This window comes from Equus quagga, chromosome 7 (genome assembly GCF_021613505.1).
Source record: "Equus quagga isolate Etosha38 chromosome 7, UCLA_HA_Equagga_1.0, whole genome shotgun sequence".
NCBI lineage: Eukaryota > Metazoa > Chordata > Mammalia > Perissodactyla > Equidae > Equus > Equus quagga.
The window spans coordinates 40,107,451-40,131,465 of NC_060273.1; the positions used below are offsets into that span (position 1 = coordinate 40,107,451).

General features: G+C 53.8%; 3 protein-coding genes and 1 non-coding gene across 8 annotated transcripts; 3 read left to right on the top strand and 1 right to left on the bottom strand.

Annotated features, from left to right (window-relative positions):
• The first annotated feature begins 484 nt into the window (after window positions 1-484).
• Window positions 485-4,478, top strand: VPS37D (VPS37D subunit of ESCRT-I). 3 transcript variants are annotated; one of them, XM_046667519.1, is made up of 4 exons: window positions 485-675; window positions 2,026-2,197; window positions 2,689-2,771; window positions 3,389-4,478. In XM_046667519.1, exons 1-4 carry the CDS (start codon window positions 538-540, stop codon window positions 3,749-3,751), a joined length of 756 nt encoding a protein of 251 aa, XP_046523475.1. In that variant the 5' UTR covers window positions 485-537; the 3' UTR covers window positions 3,752-4,478. The 3 variants fall into 3 exon arrangements, with proteins under 3 accessions (XP_046523475.1, XP_046523476.1, XP_046523474.1); XM_046667520.1 differs by lacking the exon at window positions 485-675 and adding an exon at window positions 702-944 and having other exon boundaries at window positions 3,395-4,478; XM_046667518.1 differs by lacking the exon at window positions 485-675 and adding an exon at window positions 708-944.
• A 5,039-nt stretch (window positions 4,479-9,517) lies between these two features.
• DNAJC30 (DnaJ heat shock protein family (Hsp40) member C30) lies at window positions 9,518-12,110 on the bottom strand. Its single transcript, XM_046667173.1, has one exon. It carries the CDS (start codon window positions 12,103-12,105, stop codon window positions 11,425-11,427), a length of 681 nt encoding a protein of 226 aa, XP_046523129.1. The 5' UTR covers window positions 12,106-12,110; the 3' UTR covers window positions 9,518-11,424.
• Window positions 12,111-12,236: 126 nt separating this feature from the next.
• Window positions 12,237-23,264, top strand: BUD23 (BUD23 rRNA methyltransferase and ribosome maturation factor). 3 transcript variants are annotated; one of them, XR_006889414.1, is made up of 13 exons: window positions 12,237-12,360; window positions 12,453-12,490; window positions 14,148-14,243; window positions 14,333-14,415; window positions 14,515-14,611; window positions 16,571-16,667; window positions 17,642-17,692; window positions 18,452-18,537; window positions 18,761-18,806; window positions 18,957-19,015; window positions 20,809-20,902; window positions 22,778-22,867; window positions 23,004-23,041. XR_006889414.1 is itself a non-coding variant. In XM_046667171.1 (12 exons), the coding sequence occupies exons 1-12, from the start codon at window positions 12,313-12,315 to the stop codon at window positions 23,056-23,058; spliced, it is 846 nt and encodes a 281-aa protein (XP_046523127.1). In that variant the 5' UTR covers window positions 12,239-12,312; the 3' UTR covers window positions 23,059-23,264. The 3 variants fall into 3 exon arrangements, 1 of the variants encoding a protein (XP_046523127.1); XR_006889415.1 differs by having other exon boundaries at window positions 20,845-20,902; window positions 23,004-23,040; XM_046667171.1 differs by lacking the exon at window positions 20,809-20,902 and having other exon boundaries at window positions 12,239-12,360; window positions 23,004-23,264.
• Window positions 22,210-22,341, top strand: LOC124243151 (small Cajal body-specific RNA 20). Its single transcript, XR_006889645.1, has one exon. It is a non-coding gene; the product is annotated as a small Cajal body-specific RNA 20 (non-coding RNA).
• Window positions 23,265-24,015: the final 751 nt, after the last annotated feature.

Below are 24,015 nucleotides of genomic sequence, written 5' to 3' on the forward strand. Positions count from 1 at the left end.
CACACGCTCTGATCCTCAGTGTGTGTCATCACCCCATTTTATGGAAGAGGAAACTGAGGCTTGCGGAGATGAATGACTTGTCCAAGTTAGCAGAGGAGGAGCTCCTGGCGCCCAGCCAGACTCAGAAAATTGTTGGGTGAATCCGAGGGGGAAATGTGAAACAGCCCTGCAAACTGTAAAGTCCTGCCCAGGGGGCGTGGTGAATGACGGCCGGGAGAAGGGGTGCGGAGAGACGCAGCCTCGGATACCCGGCGGGCGGCGGCAGGATGAGTTTGCGGGGCAACACGCGGGCGCGGGAGGCACGGCGCCGGGCGGCTCGGCCGGGGTGGGCAGGGGTGCGGCCCGCCCCTCCGCGCCCCACCCGCAGCCCCGCGCCGCGGCCCCTTTAAGAGCGGGCGGGGCGCCCTCTGGCGGCGGAGCGGCGCGCGGCCGGAGCCGGAGCCGGATCCCGGAGCCGGAGCGGAGCGGAGCGGAGCCGGGGCGGAGCGGGCCGAGCGGGCCGAGCCAGCAGCCGAGCTGGGGGCGCGGGCGGGCGGCATGTACCGGGCCCGGGCGGCGCGGGCGGGGCCGGAGCCCGGCAGCCCGGGGCGCTTTGGGATCCTCAGCACCGGGCAGCTCCGGGACCTGCTTCAGGATGAGCCCAAGCTGGACCGGATCGTGCGGCTCAGCAGGAAGGTAGCGCGGGGGGCGCGGGCGGGGGGCGCGGGGGACGGGCCGCGGCCTGCCGGACCTGCCGACCGACCCAAGGGCCGCGCGGCCCGGGCCGCGAGGCCGCCGGTGGGCGCGGGAGCCTGGCACGTATGAGTGGGCCCCGCGGAGCCGCCCCCGGGGGAGGGGGCGCCCGGAGCAGACCTGGGGCGGGTGGGGCGCGGGAGACCCAAGGAGGCGCCCGCGCACCCCCGGGATGGCCGCGAGGCGTGTCCTACGGCGGATGCTCCGGGGAGGTGTGTTCCGGGGGACACGGGGTGGCTGTGTTGTGTGGGGCCCTGGCTCGCACACCCACGTCCTGTAGGGCCAGAAAGGGGAGGTGCCTTCCATAGGGAGAAGTAGGGGCCTGTTTGACACCTGGGGGGACCATTGGGGCGGGCCTCCGCATTCTGGGGGTGCAGGAGGGGGCTTTGTGTCCTCCGTTGGGGAGGGGTGCTGAAAGCTGAGGTGTGTATTCCATAGGCCACCATAGGAGAAAGTTGTATATTTCACAGCAGATAGGCCCAGGCGGGTTGTCTGGGGGGGCAGAAAGGGAAAGTGTCTGTTGGAGGGCGACAGACAGGAGGGGCATGTGCATCCTACAGGGGACAGATGGAGGGTAGTGCGTTCTCCAGGGGCAGGGAGGGGAGGCTTGACCCTCCTAGAAACACAAGGAGAAAGCGTTCTCCAGAGCAAGAAAGGAAGGGGGTCTGCTTTCTGCAAGAGAAGGCAAGCTGGGAGCAGGTGCTAGGGGATCAGGGAGGAAAAGGGGGCGTGTATTCCTTGGGGTGTGGGGATTCCGCTGGAGGGCAGAAGGAGGGGGCGTGAAGGGAAGAGAGGGCGGCTTGAGGGGTTACTATGTGGGGACAGGGTGGAGACATCACTCTGGAGAGTAAGAGCAGGGGTGGGAGTGTTTTCAGCACAAACACCTGAGGAGGAAGCAGACAAAGGCCTGGAATGAGAGGGAAGCTGCCCATGCATGGGAAATAGGACAGGAGGGAGGGGGACTCCTCAGGGACCTGAGCAGACGGAGTAATTGAAAAATTAAAAATTAACTAACATTTGTAGAGGCCTTCATAGTTTTCCTCACTCCAGTCTCACAATAACCCTATAAGGTAGGTATTTTCAGCTCACTTTGTAGAAGAGGAAACTGAGGCCCAGAGAGGGAGCTCATGGCAAAGCCTGGTCCGGGCCTCGTGCAGTCTCTCCACCTGTTGGCTCGCCATCCTGAAGGGTGGGGTGCCTTTGGCTTGGCCCCTGGCACTGTTGCTCAGGGTGGCAGTAGGTAGACGTGGGCAGACTCCCTGAGTGGGCCTCTTGGCTCTTCTCTGCCGGCAGTTCCAGGGCCTGCAGCTGGAGCGCGAGGCATGCCTGGCCTCCAACTACGCGCTAGCCAAGGAGAACCTGGCGCTGCGGCCCCGCCTGGAGATGGGCCGGGCTGCCCTGGCCATCAAGTACCAGGAGCTTCGAGAGGTGGCCGAGAGCTGCGCAGACAAGCTGCAGCGACTGGGTGAGGGGACAGCTGGGAGAACCGCCTGGGGTGGGGGTCAGTTGGCCATATGACTGGTTGGCCTTGGGAAGTGCTAGGCTCTGAAGCGTGGGACTTGGGCAGACCTATTCCCTGGGCAAGTTTGATGGGTGCTACTCCTGGAAAACTCAGTTGGGGAAGTGAGCGGTCGGTGAGCAGAGCTGGGTTGGAGAGGCCAGAGGGGGCGCCTTGGGCAGTGGGAGAAAAGGGGGCCCGATACCCAAGGGCCTCGGGTGCTCTAGGAGACAAAGCCCCTGCTTCCTCTTTTGCACCAGCACTGGGGACAGAACCTTGGCGGGAGGTGCACAAACTGATCCCGTGGGCATTGTACAGAGGAGGAAACTGAGGCTCCAGAGGGGAAGGGAAGCACAGAATCACAGGCAGGTTGAGTCAGGATTGGGCCCTGGGGCTCTGTCCTGGGCGACAGGCCCTGAGGGCAGGGGCTATTCATTGTGTCCCTCCGTGGCCCTCAGAGGACAGCATGCATCGCTGGAGCCCCCACTGCGCACTGGGCTGGCTGCAGGCTGAGCTGGAAGAAGCTGAGCAGGAGGCTGAGGTGAGGGGAGCAGTGGCTGGGCCTGGGGACAGGGAGGGAGACCCATCCTATCGTCATCCCCCTGCCTTTATTCTTACAACGCAGGCTTGAGAATGCCTCCCCCAGGAAGCCTGCCTGAGGGCCTGGCCCCAGGAGGGCCCCCTGCATTGCTGTCCAGCTGTCTGCACTGGACTGCAGGACTCACTCTCCCCACCTGTGACACCGCCCCCACCCCGGGCTCCCCTGTTAATGTCTCAGGGCAGTGAAGGATGGGTCTACAGAGGAGCTGGGACAGACTTCTCAGGGCTGGGGTGGGAGCACAGTGCTCAGTGAAGGAGGTGGGGGAGGGAGGCCCTGGCCATGGCCTTGATGAGAGACATGCAAGTCTATTTCAGGTGTGTCCCCTTCTCTGATCCTCTCATCACTGACCCAGAAGGTCTGGCAATGGTAAGGAAGTCAAAGGCTTGAGAGTAGAGGACATTTGTCCACAGTCACTCAGCAAGTCAGAGGCAGCCCAGGCTGGAACTCAGGTGCCCTGTCCCCCAGTGTGGGGTGCTCGCCATTGGAAGGGATTCAGGGTGGGAGGGAGAGAGGTCTTGGCCATGCTCCTCCCAAACTGTCCCTTCCTCCTGTCCCAGGAGCAGATGGAGCAGCTGCTGCTGGGGGAGCAGAGCCTGGAGGCCTTCCTGCCTGCCTTCCAGCGAGGCCGTGCCCTGGCCCACCTGAGGCGGACCCAGGCCGAGAAGCTGCAGGAGTTGCTGCGGCGCCGGGAGCGGTCTGCTCAGCCGGTCCCCACTGCTGCTGCGGATCCCCCCAAACCCTTCCCCGCTGCAGCCGTCCTGCCCACCGGGGCCTCCCGGGGGCCACCAGCAGTGCCCCGGAGCCTGCCCCCCTTGGACTCCCGCCCAGTGCCCCCACTGAAGGGCTCCCCCGGGTGCCCCCTTGGCCCAGCCCCTCTGCTGAGCCCACGGCCATCGCAGCCAGAGCCCCCCCACCGGTAGGATCCAGGGTAAGGCCCCCCAGTGGGGGGCCCAGACAAACTTGATGCGTGGCTCCTCCTCCTCCCCCATTGCCTGGGTGGGGGGAGGGGCAGGCCCCTCCCCTGGCCTCAGGCAGGCCCTGGCCCTGGAGGCTGAACTGGGGAGGAGGGTCACCTGGAAGATGCCCAATGAGGGGGCCGGGGTGGGATGGGCAGGGTGTCATGCCTCTGGCACTGAAGAAACTCTGCCTTTTTTTCTCCCCGGCTGGGGCCTCTTGGTGATGGGCCAGCCCCAATGAAAGAACTTTACTCTTGGGGGCCTGGGAAGGTGCCCGCTTCCCCCAAGGGCCCTGCCTAGGGGGCCTATTGCACCCACCATTCCACTGGGCTCGCACAATGCCAAGGCCGACAGGAGTGTTTTCCATCATGTCCTGAGCCTATCTTTCCCCCAGTTCTGGGGCCGCCGCCTAGGAGCCAGGTGGTCAGGCTCCAGCTGTGGGGCCAGGGTCACCATGGCCCTGGGGCTACTACATGCCCCACTCATGCTCCAGACCCTGGGGCAAGGTAGGCCAGGGGCTTCTGACCTGCACAGGTGAGAGTGGGCCATCCCCAGGAAAGACCATTCTGTATTTTTCTGTCCCTGTCTCCTTAGAATGGAAGCTTTTTGAGGGCAGGTCCTTGTCTTTGTATGTTCTGTCCCCAGCCCCGCCTCCCAGGGGCCGTCAATAAATGTGATGATGAGGATGATGCTGCTGCCCGCCTCCTCTCTGCTCCCTCCACCAGCCACTCTGCTGTTGCAGCCTCCACATCTCAGCTCCTGTACTTCCTCCTCCTGAGATGACCTCCCTTCCTCTCTGCCCATCCAAAGCCCAGCTGTCCTTCGGGTCCAGCACTGCTCCTGCCTCTTCCATGAAGCTTCTCTGATTACCAACCCATGGGAGTCTTTCCTAACTCTTAACTTCCCAGCACCTCTGGCCAGAAGCACATCTCCATCACTGTTCTCCAGCTGTGTCAGCTGTATGCACCTTCTTTTCCTGGGTTGCCTGTAAGCCCAATCAGGATGGTACCTGCCTGCCAAATGACCACCCCACTGAGCGACAGAGGGGGTGCTACAGGGCTGAAGGGATCTGTCTTCAGCTAGGGTAAATACTAGGTGGCCAACTTGGCCAGTGAGCGTGGGACAAGAAGTTGGGAGAGCGGGAACAAGCCCTGGATCAGCTTAGGTCAAGTCTAATGAGATGAAGTTTGGCAAGGAGGCATGGAAGATCCTGCAAATAAGAGGGGAAAGTCAGAGTGCTGTTGAAGCTCGCGTGATCTTGGTCCTTGTTAACAGGGATACAACCATCTAGAAAGAAGGAAGTACTGGGTTGGCTCTATTTTTCACTGAAGTTTTACAATGTAAGAGGGACCCCTCCAAAACAGCACCGTTGGAGTAAACGATGAGAAAGAGGATCGGGACTAATTCCCCTGAGGAAGAGTCGAGGGATCTGTTTGAGATGTGTGTAATGTTAGTCTTTGACTCTCTAAAGGCTAGAGAGGTAGAGGCAGAGGTCCTGTAGAGCTTGACTCACATCAGAGCCGAGACCAAAGGGTGGGAACCACAGGGAGCCAGATTTCAGCTCAGTGGGTGGCCGTTAAGTCAGGGCTGCCACTGGAGGTCAATGGTCCCCATTCCTAAAGACGTGCAAGCAGTGCCTGAGTGCCTGCTTGATGGGATCTTTAGAGATTTAGGCAATGGTTGGAGGGACTGGCCCGTTTGAGTCCAGACAGTCGGATTTACCCAGTAGGGTGCAGTCAGAGCACGGATAGCGCCCACTTGAGAATCTCCACCCCACACTGGCCTTGGCTCCCCTACTCCCTTCACTGCTAGCACGTGAGCTGCTGGGGGCTGAGGGACACTGGAACCACAGGGTGTCTGCCTGAGACGGTAGAAGACTGGCCCTGGAAGACCTGTCTTCTCAGTGCAGCCTGGGATAGGCTGGGCCCTTCTTGCCTTGACCTCTCATTCCTGGTCCATGCTTCTAGGGAGATTTTCGTTTGTCACCAAAAGGAGGAAAGGGGCTCAGGCTGGGCGTGTCTGAGCCTTCCTCCACTATCGTGAATTGGAGCCTAGTTCAGCCTCCCCTCCCCAGGGCAGGTAAGAAGAGAAAGGAAGGACTCAAGCAAGGGAAGGCCTGGGAGGGGAGAAGATGGGGTCCTTCAAAGGGCATTCCACACCCCTCACTTTCCTCAATGAGCTCTGACTCAGTGTTAGAGGGCGTAGGCAGTGAGGCCTCAGTGCTCAGCTCCAGCATGAAAATCACCTGAGGCAGGTGGGTACAGATACCACCGGAGTGGAGTGGGCCCAGTTATGGGCATGGGAAGGCCTTAGTGTTGGATAGTTAATTTAACCCACCTGCTTGAAGGTACATGGAATATTCTGGAGGGTTCCAGGCAGTCCGGGCTCTCTCTTGCCTGACAACTTCTAGAATTCTCTGTTTCAAGGTTCTGGGGCCCCAGGGAAAGTTCCTGGCTGTAATCCTCTGTGAGAGAGAACAAACTTGAGGGACTACATCAAGGGACCCATGAGAAAGGTCCCACCTATTACAGACCACAGGTGTTTTTACACACCAAAACCCAAAAATTGCCCAAATAACAAAACTCTCACCCCTTTTTGATAAAAACAAAGAGTTCCTGCCCCTCAACAAAGTCTGTTCTGTACACCTCCTTGTTTGGGAATCACTAGCTTCTTAGCATTTTCCTAAGCTTCCCTCCTTGTTTTCCAAATATGAAACATAACATTAAACATTAAATGTACCTTTTTGCCAATCGAGGCTTACCGAGCTAAGCAGGCCTGAACCAGTGTGGGCTCAAATCTTTACCACTGAATCGTGTGGTCACTGCAAAGCTGTGACTAAGAACTTGCCCCTGACCTCCAAAGCTAGAGAGATTCGAATGGTTTCCAAGAGACCAAGTTGGACTAGCTGAGGGTTTATCCCAATTTATACAAGGATTTTACACAAAAGATTGAGTGCAGGAATTGGTGTTACTGTACCAAGGGACCTCTGGCTTTGTCTAGGACCTTGCCACTGCCGGGGACTTCTCAAAGACTCTTCCTGTCTCACAAAGAAAGTAAGATTGACATTCTTCCTCCCTGCATAAAGTGTGAGCTCCGGTAACAACCAATGATGTAGCCTAGGCATCTGCAGACTCAAATGCCTGCGGGGGCCAGGAAGGTCACAGAGGCGTAAGGCAGTCCCTTTCCACAGAGATACACTCTCCCCCATTTTCCTGGAAATGCATGGTCCTTTTTTTGGTTTTTCCTCTTGATAGACATGGGGTACAGAGATACTTCTCTACTGTGAGCAAAATGGTGCAAGCGTGTGGAGCAAGGCCTTTTACACTCGCCCCTCAGTGGCAGTGCAGTGAACTGGGGAGCAATGTCCTATCTAAAAGGCAGATGCTGCAGCTTCTTCCAGCTGGTAATGCAGGTATGAGCGAGCTCAGTGGCGACACATTTTCTCATTTTTTGAGAGAAGTCAGAAATCTAGATTTTTATGCAAAGTCTCCCACGTTTTGAATGTTGGCTAAAGTTATTTTAAGGCACCATGCCAACCACAGCCAAACACTGTGTGTGGGCTGGTTGTGGCCTGTGAACCATGAATCTCAGTCTGTTCTTGGCCCTCCTGAAAGGCCTTCTTTTGTCAAGCAGCAGTCCGTTCCCAGGACTGAGCATGTGAACGCCAAAAGGGCAGATGCAGAATGGCAGGGCCAACTGAGCCCAGGACCCCAGGTTCCGACAGCTCTAAGAGACAGTGGTGAGACAGGTAGATCTGGAGTGACACCATGACCTCCTGACAAATGGTAAAGATGACCTCTGCACTGGCTTCTTGGGGATGAGTGTGCTGAGTGTTCTCGGTACACGCAAGTTCACGAGGTGCAGACCCAGGTCTCACTATCATCCTAACACACTAACAGAGGAACCTCAGCTGCCTTGCACAAACCCTATGGCCACCAGAGCTACAAGCCAGGGCTGAGAGCCAAGTGGCTGAGGGCAGGTAAGGCGGGCCTTCTAGGATCCTGCTCATAGGCAGGTGGCAGCCTGTGACCTCATTACAAGGCTGGGGACCTGAGAAGAGGCAAAGGCCAGGACAGAGCCCACTTTTCTTGAGCACTGAATTCAAGAGTGGACTGAAGTAACACCACCACTTACCAGCTGTCCCTCTCAGAATTGCTTCATGAGATCTGGTGACCTTCTAGGAAGCCCAAAGCTCTGAGAAATAAGCACCTCCTGCTCCCCCCATCCCCCACCATTTCCCCAAAAGGGAGTGTGGTGGCCACTCACTTGGGCTCCACTCATGGTGCCTCAGCCTCAGCTGTGGCTATGAGGACAACATATATATACATAAGGAGGCAATAATGACCAAATGGACAATCCACTGGCCTAAGAGAGACTATCCTTATTCATTGTGGCTCATGCTGGGACCATTACAGAGGACAGGGTGCACCCAGTGAATGAAATGCCAGAGTCTCGGATGGAAGCAAGAAATCCTACTCCCTCAGAACTGGAATCTGTATTTCACTCAGTAACAAAGAAAGGGCAACAGCGGGAAAAGCAGTTTGGCTCAAGAGGAATAAAAGAAAGTCCTGACCAAGTCCAAAGACAATACCACAATTCCCAAGACACGTACACCTCTGAGTCCGGTCTTGTCTGTGTCTCCCCATTTACGACCTGTGTATGCTGCTCACTCGCCTCATACTGTACTTGCCCCCATTTCCAGCCCAATGAGCACAGCCTGGGGCAGGCTGGGCCCCTCCTGTCCATCTCCATCGTAGGTCCAACCTTCTAGGGAGTTTTGTTTTAGTTTGTGACCAAAAGGAGAAAAGGTACTAAAGTTGAGCATGTCTGAGCCTTCCCGCATTCTCAGGAATTGGGGATCAGCCCCTCGAAGGCAGGGGCTAATGTCCACGGCCTGATTCAGCCTCTCTCCGCAGGGCAGGTAAGAAGCTGAGAGAGGAACGACCCAGGACAATTGTGGGTGGTGGGCGGGCAGGATGACACTACGGGAACCAGTCAGGGAGTCCTTCAAAAAGCCTCCCACACATGGGGCCACCTGGTGCCATAGCAATTAAGTTCACGTGCTCTGCTTCAGCAGCCCAGGGTTCACTGGTTTGGATCCCAGGTGCGGACCTACACACACATCATGCCATGCTGTGGTGGTGTCCCACATACAAAATACAGGAAGATGGGCAAAGATGTTAGCTCAGGAACAATCTTCCTCAGCAAAAAGAGGAAGACTGTCCCAATAAAGTTCAAACATTGTAAAAATAAATAAGTAAACAAATAAATATTAGTATAAAAGGGACTGGTAACAATACTTGTGAATGACAGCACTTTATTAAAGTGCATTTGCCGTATCTGTTTCACTGAAGAAAAAAGAAGAGGATTGGCAGTGGATATTAGCTCAGGGCTAATCTTCCTCCAAAAAAAAAAAAAGAAAGAAAGAAATGAAGTCTCTCACACATCTCCCCCTTCCATCAAGAGCCCAGACTCAGTTTAAGAAGGGTAGGAAGGAAATGGGGTCTCTCAGAATTCAGCTCTGGCCTAAAAAACCTGAGGCAGGCAGGATGGCACTGCAAGAGTAGAGTGGGCCTAATTCTAGGCCTAAAGAGAGACTTACAGTTGGATGGTTAATAAACTTTATTGACTACCCTGCTTCGAGTTGCATGGAATGTTCTGAAACGTTCCAGAAGTTTCACACAGTCTGGATGCCGACCCCCCCCACCCCCACCCCACCCCCGCCCCAGCTTCTGGAACTTTTTATCTATCTCCATGTATGTTCTGGTGCCCCAGGGAATGTTCGTGGCTGCAATCTTCACTGAGAGAAAACAAACTTGAGAGGTCTATGTCAAGCAGCCCATGAGAAAGGTCCCCAGCTATTACAGACCACTAGTACTTTTACAGACAAAATCCAAAAGAACTCCAACCCCTTTTGATAGAAACTTTCACAGAATCTTGCCCCAAGGACACTGCTATGCTCCAACTCCTTGGTTGAGAATCACTAGTTTCTGTACGTTTTACTAATCTTCACTTACTGTAGTTTGCATTTAAAAAAGAACAGACCTTTCGCCTTGTTTTCCAAATATGAAACATAATAACATTAAATGTTCTTTCTAAAAGTACATTTGCCCCTCCCCCAAGCCCAGGCTTGCTGAGCCAGCAGGTCTGAACCATCACTCCTGAACTGTATGATCACTGCAAAGACAATGACTAAGAGCTTGCCTGCAGTCTCTAAGGCCAGAGAATCGAATGGATTCCAAGCGACCAAGTTCAAATCGCTGTGGGTTTATCCCAATTTATACAAGGATTTCACACAAAAGACTAAGTGCAGGAATTGGTATTAATATACCAAAGCACCTCTGATTTTGTTTAGAACCTCGACTTTGGTCCACACCCTTGTGGTAGATCTCTTGCACAGGTTTCCTATCCCACAGCTTTACACTCAGTGCATAAACGTTTGAGCACCTACAATCTCACAGCCAACCCACACCCGAAGAACAGGGTTAAGGGAGCCTGACTACTACAGTTCCAGCCAAGCGACGACCAACTGCTTAGCACAAACGAGACAAAAAAAAAAAAGCTTCAGCCAGCTCTCCATAAGAAACTGAGTTTCCACCACGTGCCTCCTGTCCCTCTAGCAGTCTTCTCTACTCCAAACTCCCCAAATTACCCACAGCCGCAGCAGCCGTGTTGCAAGGACTTGGCTTATGGGGCGCATGATAAGCACTGCAAGCTAAACAGGAGGCTGGGCCACATTCAGGCGACTCAAACTCTCAGTTAGTTGTTCTATTTCTGGGAGGGGATGAGTTGCACACTTAGCGATGGGGTTGGCTGGTAAAGGGATGACCAAGTGACAGGTACACTGTCCCAAGGATAAATCTGACTCTACCAGCATCATATTTTAACCACTGAGCCCATCAGAACTATGGATAATAAAGTGTGACAGACCTCAAGAGAGCAAATGATTTGCTCCTCTGCAGTCACGTGCACAGAGTAACTGCTCCAAGGTCATCCATTAGATAAGTATGGGCACAGGAAAGTCCATTGCGTACTCGATGACCTTGCTCTCCCAATCCCACATGCCACCCACAGAACGGGGAGCGGGGTCTGGGGCTGACCACAGAAGAATGGCAAGGTTCCCACATATCACATTCTTACCCTACATCAGGTCTCACCTGTAGCTTGGGGAACTCACAGAAAGACAAGGTTCGTACAACCCCAGAAATTTTCTTTTGGTAGCCAACAATTGGTCACATTGCACGTTTCAAGGTTACAGAGGAGCCCCACGGTACAAGCGTGGGGCAGGAGCAGCCAATGCTTGCTCGGGACTTTACAACAAAGCCAGAGCAAGTGTTCCAGAAGTTGTCAACCTCTGGAAGCAGGCACCCAAGGGACTCTAGAAAACCCTTCACTCTTGGGCTTTCGGGACTCTTCATCTTGGGGCCTTTTTCTTGGGCATCGAAAAGCCTCCCTTTCTGGACCGGAGTGGGAGGGATGTGCAGGTCCGCGGCTAAGCTGGGTGGGTGGGGAAGGACAGGGAGAGCAGTTCCTTCGGACCCCAGCAGAGGTAGACTATAAATGGCAAAGGGTTCGAGAAGACGGGAAAGGTCATCTTCGTGGGGCTGACCGGCTGCTCCCTGCCCTCCTCTCTCCGGTTAAAACCGAAAGCCCACGAGGATGAAGATGGCAAGGAGGAGGAAGACGAAAGCCGTGTCCCGGGTGTCGTCCCAGCGGAAGCCCTTCTTGGCCCGCTCCTCCTGCTGCCTGCGGAGGGCCTCTCGCCGGGCCCTCTGGCGCCGCTCGCGCTCCAGCTGCTCTCCGTAGTGCGCCTGGTAGAAGGCGTCAAAGTCGAACATGGTGCGGCTGGCGTCCGGCGCGGCCTGACCACGGCCGTGGGCCCGCGAGGCGGGCGGCGGGGCGCGGGGCGGGCCGGGGTCGGCGGCGGGCGTCCTGGAGGGCCGGACGCCGGGTCCGCGCAGGTCCTCGTCGCTGAGCAGGCCGCGGTCATACTTGCGGCGCAGGGTGGCGCTGCCCAGCACCACGTAGGCCTGGGAGATGCGCGTGAAGCGCTCGGCAGCCTCGGCGCTCCCCGAGTTGCGGTCCGGATGGTAGAGGAGGCACTGCCGGTAGTAGGCCGCCTTGATTTGCGCCTGTGTGGCTGTGGAGGGGACGCCGAGCAGCTCATAGAGCGCCGTGCGAGAGTAGGGGCCGTCGCCCGGGGAATAAGACCTCACTTCCAGGCGCAAGCCGAATCCCAGGTTTTGTGGCGCTCCACCGGCCTGCCACAACCTCCACATTAACAGCCGCGGGCACCTCACACCGCGCTTGGCTGCCATCTTGGATGGATAGGGCGGGCGGTGCAAGATGAACTGGCCAATGGGAAGCGCGGTGTTCGCGGCGCGTAGGCCCTGTAGCCCAATCGAGTGAAAAAGGAGGCGGGGACAGGGATGGAGCATGCGTATTACGAGGCGGTCGCGGGGCTGATGACATAAAAGCCGGGCTCCGGGAAACGCCGGTACCAGTCGTGCTGCCGAGGCTCAGGGATGGCGTGTCGCGGGCGGAGACCGGAGCACGGCGGGCCCCCGGAGCTGGTGAGGCCTCTGGCCCGCGGGCACTCCTCTCTCCTTTAGGGCCTCTGCGTTCTGATTCCTCCCGCTATTCCCTTTTTCTCTTTTCCCCGCAGTTTTACGACAAGAATGAAGCCCGGAAATACGTGCGCAAGTAAGGGGAGCCTGGATGTTGCGCGGCCTCGGGGGTCGGGAACCGGCAAGTTGCCCGGATTGCGGACGTTGCTTGTAAAACACGCAGAATTTGGGGGCTGAGGGAAGGAAGGGACCCAGCTTGGTCCCGTTTTTCCCCACTGGCAAAGTTAACTTTAAGTAAACCTCCGAACCCTCTGGGCCTCGGTAATCCCAGTATTTAAATGGGAGTGATTATATCTACTCTCTCTAGGTCGTTTTCAAAGTTTAATGTGACAGCGTGTTTTAAGCGTGTGGTAAAATAGGAGGCAGTGGATATGTGTAAGGGGTCAGTGCTGTTGGGGGGCAGGAAATGACATTCTTAGAATGCTTACTCTAGAATTCCTTTAGAATGTGTGCGCCTGTTTACAGTTACCTAGTTAACTCCTCATGACAGCTGTTGGTGTAGTATCTGAATTTCTCGGAGGGCACTTATTTGTATAACTACGAAGTCATTTAGCGGGTGAAGGCTAGAGCAGGGACTCCCAAGCCTACCCTTTCTGATACATTACTCTGTAGAAAATTCTGCAGATACCTCTTCTCTCCTTTCTGTTTAGAGTCCAAGACCAGGAAGAAGGTCAGCAAAAATCTCTGGCCCAATCGTCATTATGTAGCAAATGCAAAGTTTTTTCCAGCTGCAGAGCCCTGTGTTTCGCATTCTGAAAACTATTATGTGTGATTCTGTGATTCTTTCCCTTGATCCTGGGAAAGTCAGATATGCTATAGATCTGTTTGTTCAATATGGTAACCGGTAGCCATCAGCCAACCATTGAAATGTGTTTGGTTTAAATTAGTATGAAGAAAATGTAAATATTTTGTTGATCATTTCATATGTTGATGTGTTGAAATGATATTTTGAGCATATTGGGTTAAGTAAAATGTATTATTAGATATTTTGGGTTGGAGAAACGACTATTACAGTTAATTTTACGTATTTATTTAATTTCATTCTAACTGTGGCTACTAGAGAGTCATATGTAGGGGCCGGCCGGTGGCGCAGCGGGTAAGTGCGCACGATCTGCTTCGGTGGCCCAGGGTTCACCGGTTTGGATCCCTGGTGCGGACATGGCACCGCTTGGCAAGCCATGCTATGGTAGGCGTCCCACATATAAAGTAGAGGAAGATGGGCACGGATGTTAGCTCAGGGCCAGTCTTCCTCAGCAAAAAAAGGAGGATTAGCGGCAGATGTTAGCTCAAGGCTAATCTTCCTCAGGAAAAAAAAAAGTCTCATGTGGTTTGCGTTATATTTCTCATGGACATCACTGCCATAGATTTTCGTTCTGCGTTGTTGATCCCTATATAGCAGAGTAAATTCTTCCAGAAAACTCTTTCTTAAGTAGTACAACATCAAATCCTGATTGAGTTGAAAATACCCTATGGTTAGTCATTAGTTAATCCCTTCACATTAGCTTTGCAGCTGGTGTAGTTAGAATTTGTGTCACAAAATAACTTGTTGCTGTATTACATGGACTTCTGGGTCATTTTCAAATAGTTGTGGTTGAGTTTGGTGACTGAGTTGGGTGACCGGGAGAGTACCTCTGGGTGATTGTGCCTTTTTTCCTTTCTCTGGATGTTTCTGCTCTGGGTGAGGTTTTAGCCTAGAACTCCTTTATCGCTCGCTTGTGTTTCTGCCTTCCCAGCTCACGGATGATTGATGTCCAGACCAAGATGGCTAGGCGAGCACTGGAGCTCCTTTATCTGCCCGAGGATCGGCCCTGTTACCTGTTGGATATTGGGTGAGAACCTGGGGCCCAGTTCTAACTGTCCAGGTAGTGGAGTGTCTTTGCTGCTCACACTGTCGAGTTCCTTTTTGATTGTCTTCCAGCTGTGGTTCTGGGCTGAGTGGAGATTATCTCTCGTATGAAGGGCACTACTGGGTGGGCATTGACATCAGCCCTGCCATGCTGGGTGAGTACGTCCTATTTAGCACTGGGGTAGACTGCCCTCATGAGTATGCAGCAGCTGTGCATCTGGTCTCTTTCCCTGAATTACTCTTCTTTGATGTAGATGCGGCTTTGGACCGAGAGATAGAGGGAGACCTGCTTCTGGGGGACATGGGCCAGGGCCTCCCCTTCAAACCAGGCTCCTTTGATGGTTGTATCAGGTAAGAGTCTTCACGTCCTGCCTTTAGTCCTTCAGGCCAGTGCTTCCCAAACCTGGCTATACAGCGGAGTCCCACAGGATACTTAAGAATATACATTCCCCAGGATTTTCAGATTTATAAGGTTAGAGCAGGGCCCCCAGATCTGTATTTTTCTGTATTTGGAAACTATCTCCTCTGATTCTCTTGCACTGCTGGCTTCAGGGTTCAGGGTTCAGGCAGCTCTGGGAGAGGTGCTTTGTCTGCTTCATGCCGGGACGGGGGAGGGGTGGAGGTCCCAGCCTCTGGGAGCCATTTTGTCGCCCCGGCAGCCATCTTGTTCCCGTCTCTCCACTCTCTGTGGTGGAGAGTGCCCCCACTGCTCCAGTCACTTCGGTGGCTTAGGAGTCCTTTCTGTGTCAATTTTGAGTTTGTACATAGAACTTTGATAACGTAGCTTAGAACACTGAAATTTCTGTCTGGAGCGTGAAGTTGTCCTTTCTCTTTGGTGAGTTGTGTCGAGTGTGGTGTGGTGTGTGGTCCATGGGGTGGAGAGAAGGCCTGGGGAGGAAGTCATAGTTAGCCCTCCCTGGAGGGACGCCTCCTCCTCTGGTCCTGGGTCAACAGTAGGTACCTGGGTAAGTAATGAAAATCTGGGTTTGCAGATTTTCCTCCAGGGTAAGGGATCAGCTTACCTCTGCAAGCGAGATTGTGGGAAACATTTCAAGGATAGCAATTGCATTTTCGTGATGATTAGGTGAGATGTCCTAAGCTGTGGAAAACCAAAGACCAGTGATATGGTCTGTGTGTTTTAGGAGTAAATAGTCATTTTTTTTGTTTGTCTTAAAGGAGAGATGGTATGGCAAGCTTTTTTTTTTTTTTAACATTTGTTCTGTGTAAGACATTGCACAAGGTGCTGTGGAGTTTGGAACTAAAACAGTCCCTGTTTTTAAGACTCTCCGTGGTTGGTTGGGTGCTGTAAGATGTGGGCGAGACAGCTGAACACGAGGCCGAGTGTGGGGTGTGACTTGGGAGTTGTGGGACCCACCAGCATTGTGAGGAGAAGCAAGAGAGCACAGGAAACCCCTGAGGAGGGAGGAGGGGCTGAGGCTGGGCCTTGAAGATGGGGAGGGATCTGGAGAGTTGAGGGGGAGGGTTTCTGAGTGAAGGAAAGTGTGAGCAAAGGCACAGAAGTGGGTGGAGAAAGGAGTCTGATAGATCATAGGGATGAATGAGCAATTTCATGGAAGGTGAGATTGCATGGGGTTGGTTCCTAGAAGGCTTTTAACTCCATCCTTCGAAGTTGGGGCTTTATTCTGTGGTTGATGGGGAGTGGCAAGATGAGATCTGTGTTTTAGGAATATCATGTAAGAGGAGAAGAGAGCTAAGTTCGGTGGTTGAAGCAATCGAGACAGTAATGCGTGCTGACCCAGGAGAGTAGTGGAGGGAAGTAAAAACTGGGAGAGGCAGGCAGACAAAGCTGCGGGGTTTAGGGTTCTGTGGATGTGTGTGCGCAGCACTGAGGAGGGGCATTCCCGAAAGGAGGACATGGTAAGTAGCTGCTCGAGGTTTTCAATCCGGGGCTTATGGAGACGCTTGGCAGGTATCCTTGAAGGAGGTGAGTGAGGAGGAGAGTGAGTGAATGGCTTTGTGTGGGTACTGTAAGGCATGTTCTCTTTGATTGGAGGAAGGGAATGAAGAGGTAGGTGGCAGAGGCAGCCTTGACATGCTGAGTAATTTTAAACTTAAGATGCATGTAGAAACAAGGACTGGCTGCAAGGAAGTGAATGCTCCTCCTCTCTATACCCTGTTTGGTTCAGTGCTGTAGAATAGTGACCTGCAGTGGACCTACACAGGCCAAGAGTGGTGAGCAGGAGGGTTTCACCTGGAGATCAAGGATGTGTATGGTGTTAGAGTCTTGAAGAGGCAGGGGGAGCAGTGGGTATTGGTCCCCTTCCTGACCAGATTCCTTTCCTTTTTTAGCATTTCTGCTGTGCAGTGGCTCTGTAATGCTAACAAGACATCTGACATCCCTGCCAAGCGCCTGTACTGCTTTTTTTCTTCTCTTTATTCTGTGCTGGTGAGTATGAGATCACCTCCCCATGTGGGCTGACTGCCTGTCCCTCCCTTGCCCTGCAGGTAGAGTGATGAAGTAGAGGCATCCTATGGGAAGGCCATTCAGATGGGACCACATGGGATGGCAGGACCTTATTGTGGTTACTTTGTCCAGGTCCTCAGGCTAAACAGAAAGTTCAGTGGGCTGAGACTCCCTGATGAAATGCAGAAGACACTGATGTCAAAATCTGAGACTGATTGCAATTCCTCTGTCCACTATGCCGAATTTTTTTTGGTGAGGAAGATTGGTCCTGACCTAACAGCTGTGCCAGTCTTCCCCTGTTTTTTGTATGTGTGATGCCAACAGAATGTGGCTTGATAAGAGGTGGGTAGGTCCACGCTCTGTGAACCCTGGGCCACTGAAGCAGAGCATACGAACTTAACCTCTACGCCACTGGGCTGGCCCCCACTATGTTGAATTTTAATCAGAAGTTGGTTTGGGGCATGGACTTCACACAGTGAGGGCAGGGGCATCATGTCCAGGCCACACAGGATGCCTTCCAGAGTGCTCACAACCCCCCCCAACCCCCTCCCGTACTGCCCATGCTCAGATGGGGAGCAGGGTGGTTAATTACCATCAAGAGAACCTTTGTTAGCTTTACTTTTGTGTTTATAACTGCTTTCAGGTCTCTGCTCCGGTGTCCCTCCGAGAGGCCTTCCTTGAACCGAAAGTAAACTCAGCAGTCTGCGTTACTCATCATCCCTTTGTCCTAGTTTGTTTTCTCTTTGGCACTTCATCACTACTGTAAATTAGCTGCCTCCCTCGCTAAAATGGGAACTCCAAAAGCTCAGGGGCTGTCTCTCTCGTTCATGGCTGTGTCCCTGGCCCTAAGGACAGTGTTGTGCACATAATAGGAACTCAGTAACTATTAGTAAATAAGAGGTGTCTGTGTCCTGACCCGTGGGATGTTTGTAACACAGCAGTGTCTCTCTCTGCAGGTTCGTGGATCCCGAGCAGTCCTGCAGCTGTACCCTGAGAACTCAGAACAGGTGAGCCCCTTGGCTGCTGGAGGCGCAGGGAAGGGGAGGGACCCGCAGCAGGTAAACTGTCCTGCTCCTCACTCACCTCTCCTCCTGCTGCTGGAGAGTGACAGAACAAGGATCCTTATGCTGATAGGTGGGAAAAGGAGGGAGTGAGCACCCGAGAGTGGTCCCTGTGGCCCCCGAGGGCACGTTTTATGACCTAATGTCCTAAGGAAGAAGAGTGGTACCTGTAGGAGTGGGGTAGGACGTTTGTCCTCTCTTGACGGATAAGATGGTATAACAGGTGATTTCCATAACCAAATGAGTAGACAGGGCAGTGGGTGAGAGAACATTAACAGTTGTCTGTTCTCTGGAGTGTAATGTAGTAGGAATGAGGAGTGAGGGGGTGGGGTAGGAAGTACAGACTGTGAAAGACAGTGGTGAGCTGTCCCTGACCAATAACATGAATGAGTCTGCCTCTGCATAGGTGGCCATTCATTTCCTGAGATTTGAGTGGGGAAGATGGGTGCCTGGGCTAGAAAGTGAGAATTAAGGGCTTGCCTGTTCTGTAATCCCCCCAAGGGAGGTGTATGCCATGGCTGGTTCTAACCTGCAGTTTCATCTATGTGGCTTTTGGGGACTTAGAATTGGGAACAGTCAGATACAGAAAACCTTCAGTTCTCCCAAGCAAGGTCCGTACTGGGACCAGACTGGCTTAAGGGGAATGGAGGGGAAGCTGCTGCTTCTCCAGCCTGCCTGCCTAACTCACCACCGTTCTCTCATCAGTTGGAGCTGATCACCACCCAGGCCACCAGGGCTGGCTTTACTGGAGGTGTGGTGGTGGACTACCCCAACAGTACCAAAGCAAAGAAGTGAGTACTGGGGGCCAGCATGCCGCCGTGCTGCAGGAGAGAGGATGGTGGTATGGCCTCGTAGGCCACTGATGACTCTAGGCCAGAGTGGTGCTGGTGGGTCACAGGGCCCCGACGGGCAGGAGGCTCTCCCTTTCTGGACCTGTAGATGGGAGGGAGGGGGAGGACTTGTCTCGCCCTGCAAAACTTTATTAGCCCAGCCCTCTGCACTTTCTTGTTTCAGGTTCTACCTCTGTTTGTTTTCGGGACCTTCGACCTTTGTGCCAAAGGTGAGGGACCTTGAGTTTGCAGGCCTGTGTCTTTTTGGTTCCCTTGTGGGGCTGGGCCGAGTACCTGTTGGAAGGGCTCAGGCCTTATGAGGTGGGGCAGAGGGCTTGAGAGATCTCCAGGGTGATCTAAGAGTACTTTGGTTCCTTCAGGGCCTGAACGGAAATGTGGAGGAAGAGGAGGCCGGGGAGTCCAGGTTCACGAGTGGGAGGTAACGCCTGAGGTGCAGGGAGTTGCTGCCACCAGGTTTGTCAGACATGGCAAAGCAAGTGGCGACAAGACGACTCCTCTGCTCTCTGCTTTCACGAAACCTCTCCGGTTCAGAGTTGGCAGTGACACAAGGGTGGTAACAGGACTAGGGAACCTTTTGCGACTGTACCTGCACCTGCACCTGCCTTGGGCTGAGTGGTGGGGCCTTTGTGGATGTCTGGGCAGCCACACAGCCTTATCCCCTTCCTCTCTGTCGTCCGCCTTGCCATTCCTGGCGGGCTGTCCTCTGTCCGAGGCTGCCACTTCCACCAACATCCTGCACCCCCTCCCCTCTTGGCTCCCGTGGTTCTCCCTTCCCTCTCCCACATCCTTGTCTTTACTCTCCTGGGTCGTTCCCATCCAGCATCCAGATGTACTGCAAGGTTTCTGCTGTTTTTGGACAGGTCCTCCCTTAACCTCATAACAGCTCCTAGCTACCACCCTGTTTGTTGGCTTCTGTTTATAACAGAACTTCTCGCACTTGCCTGTCCTTGCTGCCTCCCCTACCATTCTCTCAGACCTCTTTGGCTCATCAGTTTGCTCTTGTCGAGGCCACCATCAACCTATCTTGCCAAATCTGTTGTTGCTTCTCATCTTTTTTCCTTCTCTGTCTTCACTGTAACTTGCCTGCTCAGTAGGAGCTGACACAGCCGATTACTCCCTAACACTTTCCTCACTTGGCCTCCTGCCCCCCTCCTGGTTTTCTCTCAGCCTTGCTGGCTGTTCCTTCTCGGTCTTACTCTGCTGGCCTGCCCTCCTCTGGGGCACTCTGGGGCCCAGCCTGGACGCTTGCTGTTTCTGCGCTGCCTTAAACACCAACTCGAGGTTCGTAACTCCAGCTTTTACATACTTGCTCTCAACCCCGCCTCTCATTTCTGAACTGCCTCCTAAGTGTCCGTACCTGAACTTCCCACTGGTGTCTCCAACAAGACAGAGCTCTTGGTTTTCACCCCCAAACTTCCCATCCTTCTTACCATTCTTACCATCCTCAGTCATTCCTGTCCTCCTCACATCTCCCATCCGGTCAATCCATCGGCCAGTCCTGCCACCCCCAGCCTCAATGTACATCCCGGTTCCAGCCGTTTCCCCTCTTCCGCCTGGCTGAATCCCCGCCACCCCTGCCTGGATTATTGAAAGCTGCCTCACTAGTCTCCCTGCTTCAGTCTTTGCCTCTTTCCATTTATTTCCTGTGCAGCAGCAAGACTGATCTTTTCCTTTTTATTTTTAAAAAATATAAGTCATATGTTGCCATTTCTCTGTTCAGTATCTTCAGTTGAGTTCTCCTTACCTTTTAAAATTTTCCTTAATACCTTTAACTGCTCTAAATCATATATTTGCTTAGTTGGTTGTTATTTGTATCCCCAACTAGAATGAAAATTTGGTAGGGACTGGTATTATATCCCTGACATCAGAAGAGTATCTTGTTGCTAAAACATATTCATATTTGTTGAATGAATAACTGATTACAAGGTAGTGAAGAGGGAGGTTATTCCTTAGTTCTGGCTGATAGGACTGAAAAGTCTTGAAAAATGGGCAGAGAAAGAATGAGTTTGGAAGGCCCACGGGTGGTGGAAATCATGAGTGTGTTCCTCGTGTCCACTACATATTTGTGCCCTCTGACCCCTTGGCCCTCCGTGGTCATCCTCTTAGTTTCCTCAGGCCATTCCTGATGGGGATTTGGAGGCTCTTCTAGGTGTTGTCTGCTCTAAGGTGCCCACCACTTGCTCCCAGCGAGTGCTCTCCTCTCCTTCACAGAGGAAAGAGTTGTTTAACTCCCTCCATCCATCTTAGGATCCCTCTTGTCCTCAGACCGGTGTCTACAGACGACACGTCCTAACTGTAAACTGGGGTAAGTTGTGTGACCTGAGCATCCATTTCGCATCTGTCTACAAAGGGGGATCCTGCCACCCACTTGGGCAGTGTGTTGAGGAGTAGAGAGTGTGTTCGTGCAGGACTCAGCACGGTGCCGGGCACAGACCTCGTCTCCCCAGGGCTGCAGGCTCCCGCTCTTCAAGTCCTCAGGTGTGGGGAGGGCAGGGGAGGAGGCTGTTGTCTATTGGAGGGATATTCAGGGGCTTCTCATGTTACTGTCACTTCTGTCTAATCACATTCAGGTCACTTACGATATATAAATAGGTGAAGAAAAAGTGTTTAAAATCTTTACCTAATTTATCTCTGATTTTTTCCCATCCACTTTGTTTCCCCTGTGTGTTCCTGGATCCTCCGCACCCGGCCTCCACCCTGCCCTTCCTAAACTGCTCTCCTGAACGCCTCAGCCCGCCTCTCGCATTTGCTGCTGCTCAACCACCACTTCCCTCTTGGCGCCTGTGGTGTGGGGCGCTCACCATCTTCACCTGCTGCCTCTCTCTCCGCCGATGCTCTTTCCCCTTGTCCTTCTGCGGCTCACATCTTGCCCCTATTCACTGCCCCAGCTTGTGCTTCCTCAGAGACTCCTGGGGTTTAGTCCTGCATCTGCGCCCCCCAGTCGCAGCTGCCTTCTTTCTGCTTTGCACCTGTCCCGTCAGACTTCCCGCCCCTTAGCTGTAGGCCCTCTTAAGGTTCTTCCATGACCCGCTGCCTTTCTGTACCTTACAGTCTGGGTCTGTGTGTTGTTCCCTGGTTCCCCACTGCTTATTGAAGGGAGAACACATTCCTTGCTGGCGTTCTCCCCTCCGTGAACTGGCCCAGCCTGCCCTTCCCTTTCTTGGACCGCTGGCTCCAGGCACAGGGGACTGTCTTCTCTTCCCTCACCTTCCTCTTCAGTCCTTTGACACTCCCTCATTTTTGCATATTGCCTGTTGTCTAGAATGCTGCCCCCATCTTCTGCCTGTAGAAATACCAGCCAGCTTGTCTCTGTGGCCCACTTGCTTTTCCCAGACCATGTGCTGCTTCCCCGTCACTCCCTTAGCAGCTCCTGGGCCTCCCTGCCCTCGCTGTGCTTAGTGTGGGTGGTCTCTGCCACAGCCCCATCTCAGGCTAGTGAAGGGCCAGGCTGGCCTATATCCAGTGTAGAGCATCTGTGGGCCGTGCATGCAGGTGCTCAGGAAGTGGTCATTACTCCAATGGCAAGTGGCCCTGCAAGGTGTGAGTTATGCTGGAAACGGTTTGATCCCAGCTGCAGATGTGGTTTGGGGCCCAGGCACCCCCTGTTCTCAGGGCCTCCCTCCTGTGGGGCTGTGGGGGCTCCCTGTTCTCCTCAGCCAGGATTGGAGGCCCAGATCAGGCTTTGAGGATCATCGTTGGGGCTGCCGTGAGCTGGGCAGCCTTGTTTTCCTACCTCAGACATTTATGGTGGTTGGGAGCCCCTGCTTGGTCTGTACCAGGCTAGGGCCTGCAGTAGCAGCAGTGGGCATGGTGCTCTGGCTTTCCTTGGATAGTGCCAGGCTCTCATGAGCCAATCCTGGCCTGCGTTGCCCCAAAAGTAGCTTGGCCTCCTGCCTGCTCCACAGGCAGACTGTACCCATACCCAGTAAGTGGTCACGTACCACAGAGATGCCTGCGAGTGAGTGGGGCCTCCCATCTCCTGCCTTCCTGATAGCAGCTGCTGTGGCCCCAGCAGATGTTCCCAGGAAGAGGGCTGTCCAGGAGTGGGGACTTCTGTTGTAGAAGGGGCGTCAGAGGCCACCTAACTTGGAGGGAAGCTCACTGCTTTCCCTGCCTGGGTTCACGTGGGAGACAGCCAGGCTGCTCCATCCCTCGGCTCATAGCCGTGTCTCCTGCCCAGGATCCCATACCGGATTGCGCGGCGGGGAGTGGTGAGGAAGAGCCGAGAGTGGGTGCTGGAGAAGAAGGAGCGCCGCAGGCGTCAGGGCAAGTAAGTACCAGAGGGCCAGGCTGGTGGGGGCGGGGGTCTGCCACTGAGGGCTCGCCTGCATCCAGAGGGGTCCCCGGGGTTCGTTCTTTCTTCTGAGACTCTCTGTTCTGCCCGCCCCATCCTTTCTTCACCACAGGGAGGTAAGACCTGACACCCAGTACACCGGCCGCAAGCGCAAGCCCCGCTTCTGAGCGGCTGCTTGGTCCGCACACCCGCGAGCTGTGCCGTCAGCCCAGGCACTCGCCTCCACCAAGTTTTCTACATTGAACTGCCTACTTCAGCTGACAACATAGTGTTTTAGAAAAGTTCTAAAGTTCTAAAAGTTATTTTTTTCACTAAAAAATGTTCTGAGAGCATCTTATTTTGTTCTAAAAGCAATAAACCACTTTCTGTGGCACTCTGGCGTTTTCCAGCTCTGTGGTCCTAGAGAGACATACTACTTGATTCTCCAGGTACAAGTGAGGTTTAAAGAATATAATGTACAAAAGCACTCTTTGAACCTACAGGGGGCACAGGTAGATTCCTTTAATTTAGGGCTGCCTTATATATGTTATATATATAATTATATGTTTAATACATATTTTATAATAACTAAGAATATCTATTACGATACTAGGCAAAGTTGGGGAGGATGGGCAGGATGCAATGTATCTGTGATACCCATTGGCCCGAGGCTTCTGGGTTTCCCTTTGGTCTGAAGGTATTAATCCAGCCCAGTGGCCCAGGCTGACCTTTGGCCCTGAGCCATCATTAGCTGCTGGCCTCACCAGCCCAGCGCCTGGTTGCCTCAGGAGCTTGTGTCCTGTCTGATCATTAGTGGTCAGAAGGGCAGGTCCTGCACTGGATTGTGTGGGGGACTGTCTAGCAGGCTGATAAGAGAGGGGATGCAGTAAGTGGGAAGAGGGGGTGGGTGTGGGCTGGCGGTACACAACAGGCATCAGGTGTTAAGCGGGAGCTGAGACTCAGGCTGGGGTGGAGGGGCCAGAGGGACTGGACACTGAAAGCCGAGGAGGAGAGGTTGGGATGCTGAGCCCATTTTCCCTTAGCCACACATACATTCATTCACCCCCAAGTTCTAAGGCCATGACACTGTGACAGTAAGAAACCTTGGGCAGAGGCATGGTACAGATACAAATGTTTATTCTACA

Coding starts and splice junctions, on each gene's coding strand:
- VPS37D (XM_046667518.1), top strand. CDS start 801: ATGAGTGGGCCCCGCGGAGCCGCCCCCGGGGGAGGGGGCGCCCGGAGC. Junction 945..2,025: donor ACGGCGGATGCTCCGGGGAG/GTGTGTTCCGGG, acceptor CTCTGCCGGCAG/TTCCAGGGCCTGCAGCTGGA. Junction 2,198..2,688: donor AGACAAGCTGCAGCGACTGG/GTGAGGGGACAG, acceptor CGTGGCCCTCAG/AGGACAGCATGCATCGCTGG.
- DNAJC30 (XM_046667173.1), bottom strand. CDS start 12,105: ATGGCAGCCAAGCGCGGTGTGAGGTGCCCGCGGCTGTTAATGTGGAGG.
- BUD23 (XM_046667171.1), top strand. CDS start 12,313: ATGGCGTGTCGCGGGCGGAGACCGGAGCACGGCGGGCCCCCGGAGCTG. Junction 16,668..17,641: donor CTTCTCTTTATTCTGTGCTG/GTGAGTATGAGA, acceptor CTCTCTCTGCAG/GTTCGTGGATCCCGAGCAGT. Junction 18,538..18,760: donor AACAGTACCAAAGCAAAGAA/GTGAGTACTGGG, acceptor TTCTTGTTTCAG/GTTCTACCTCTGTTTGTTTT.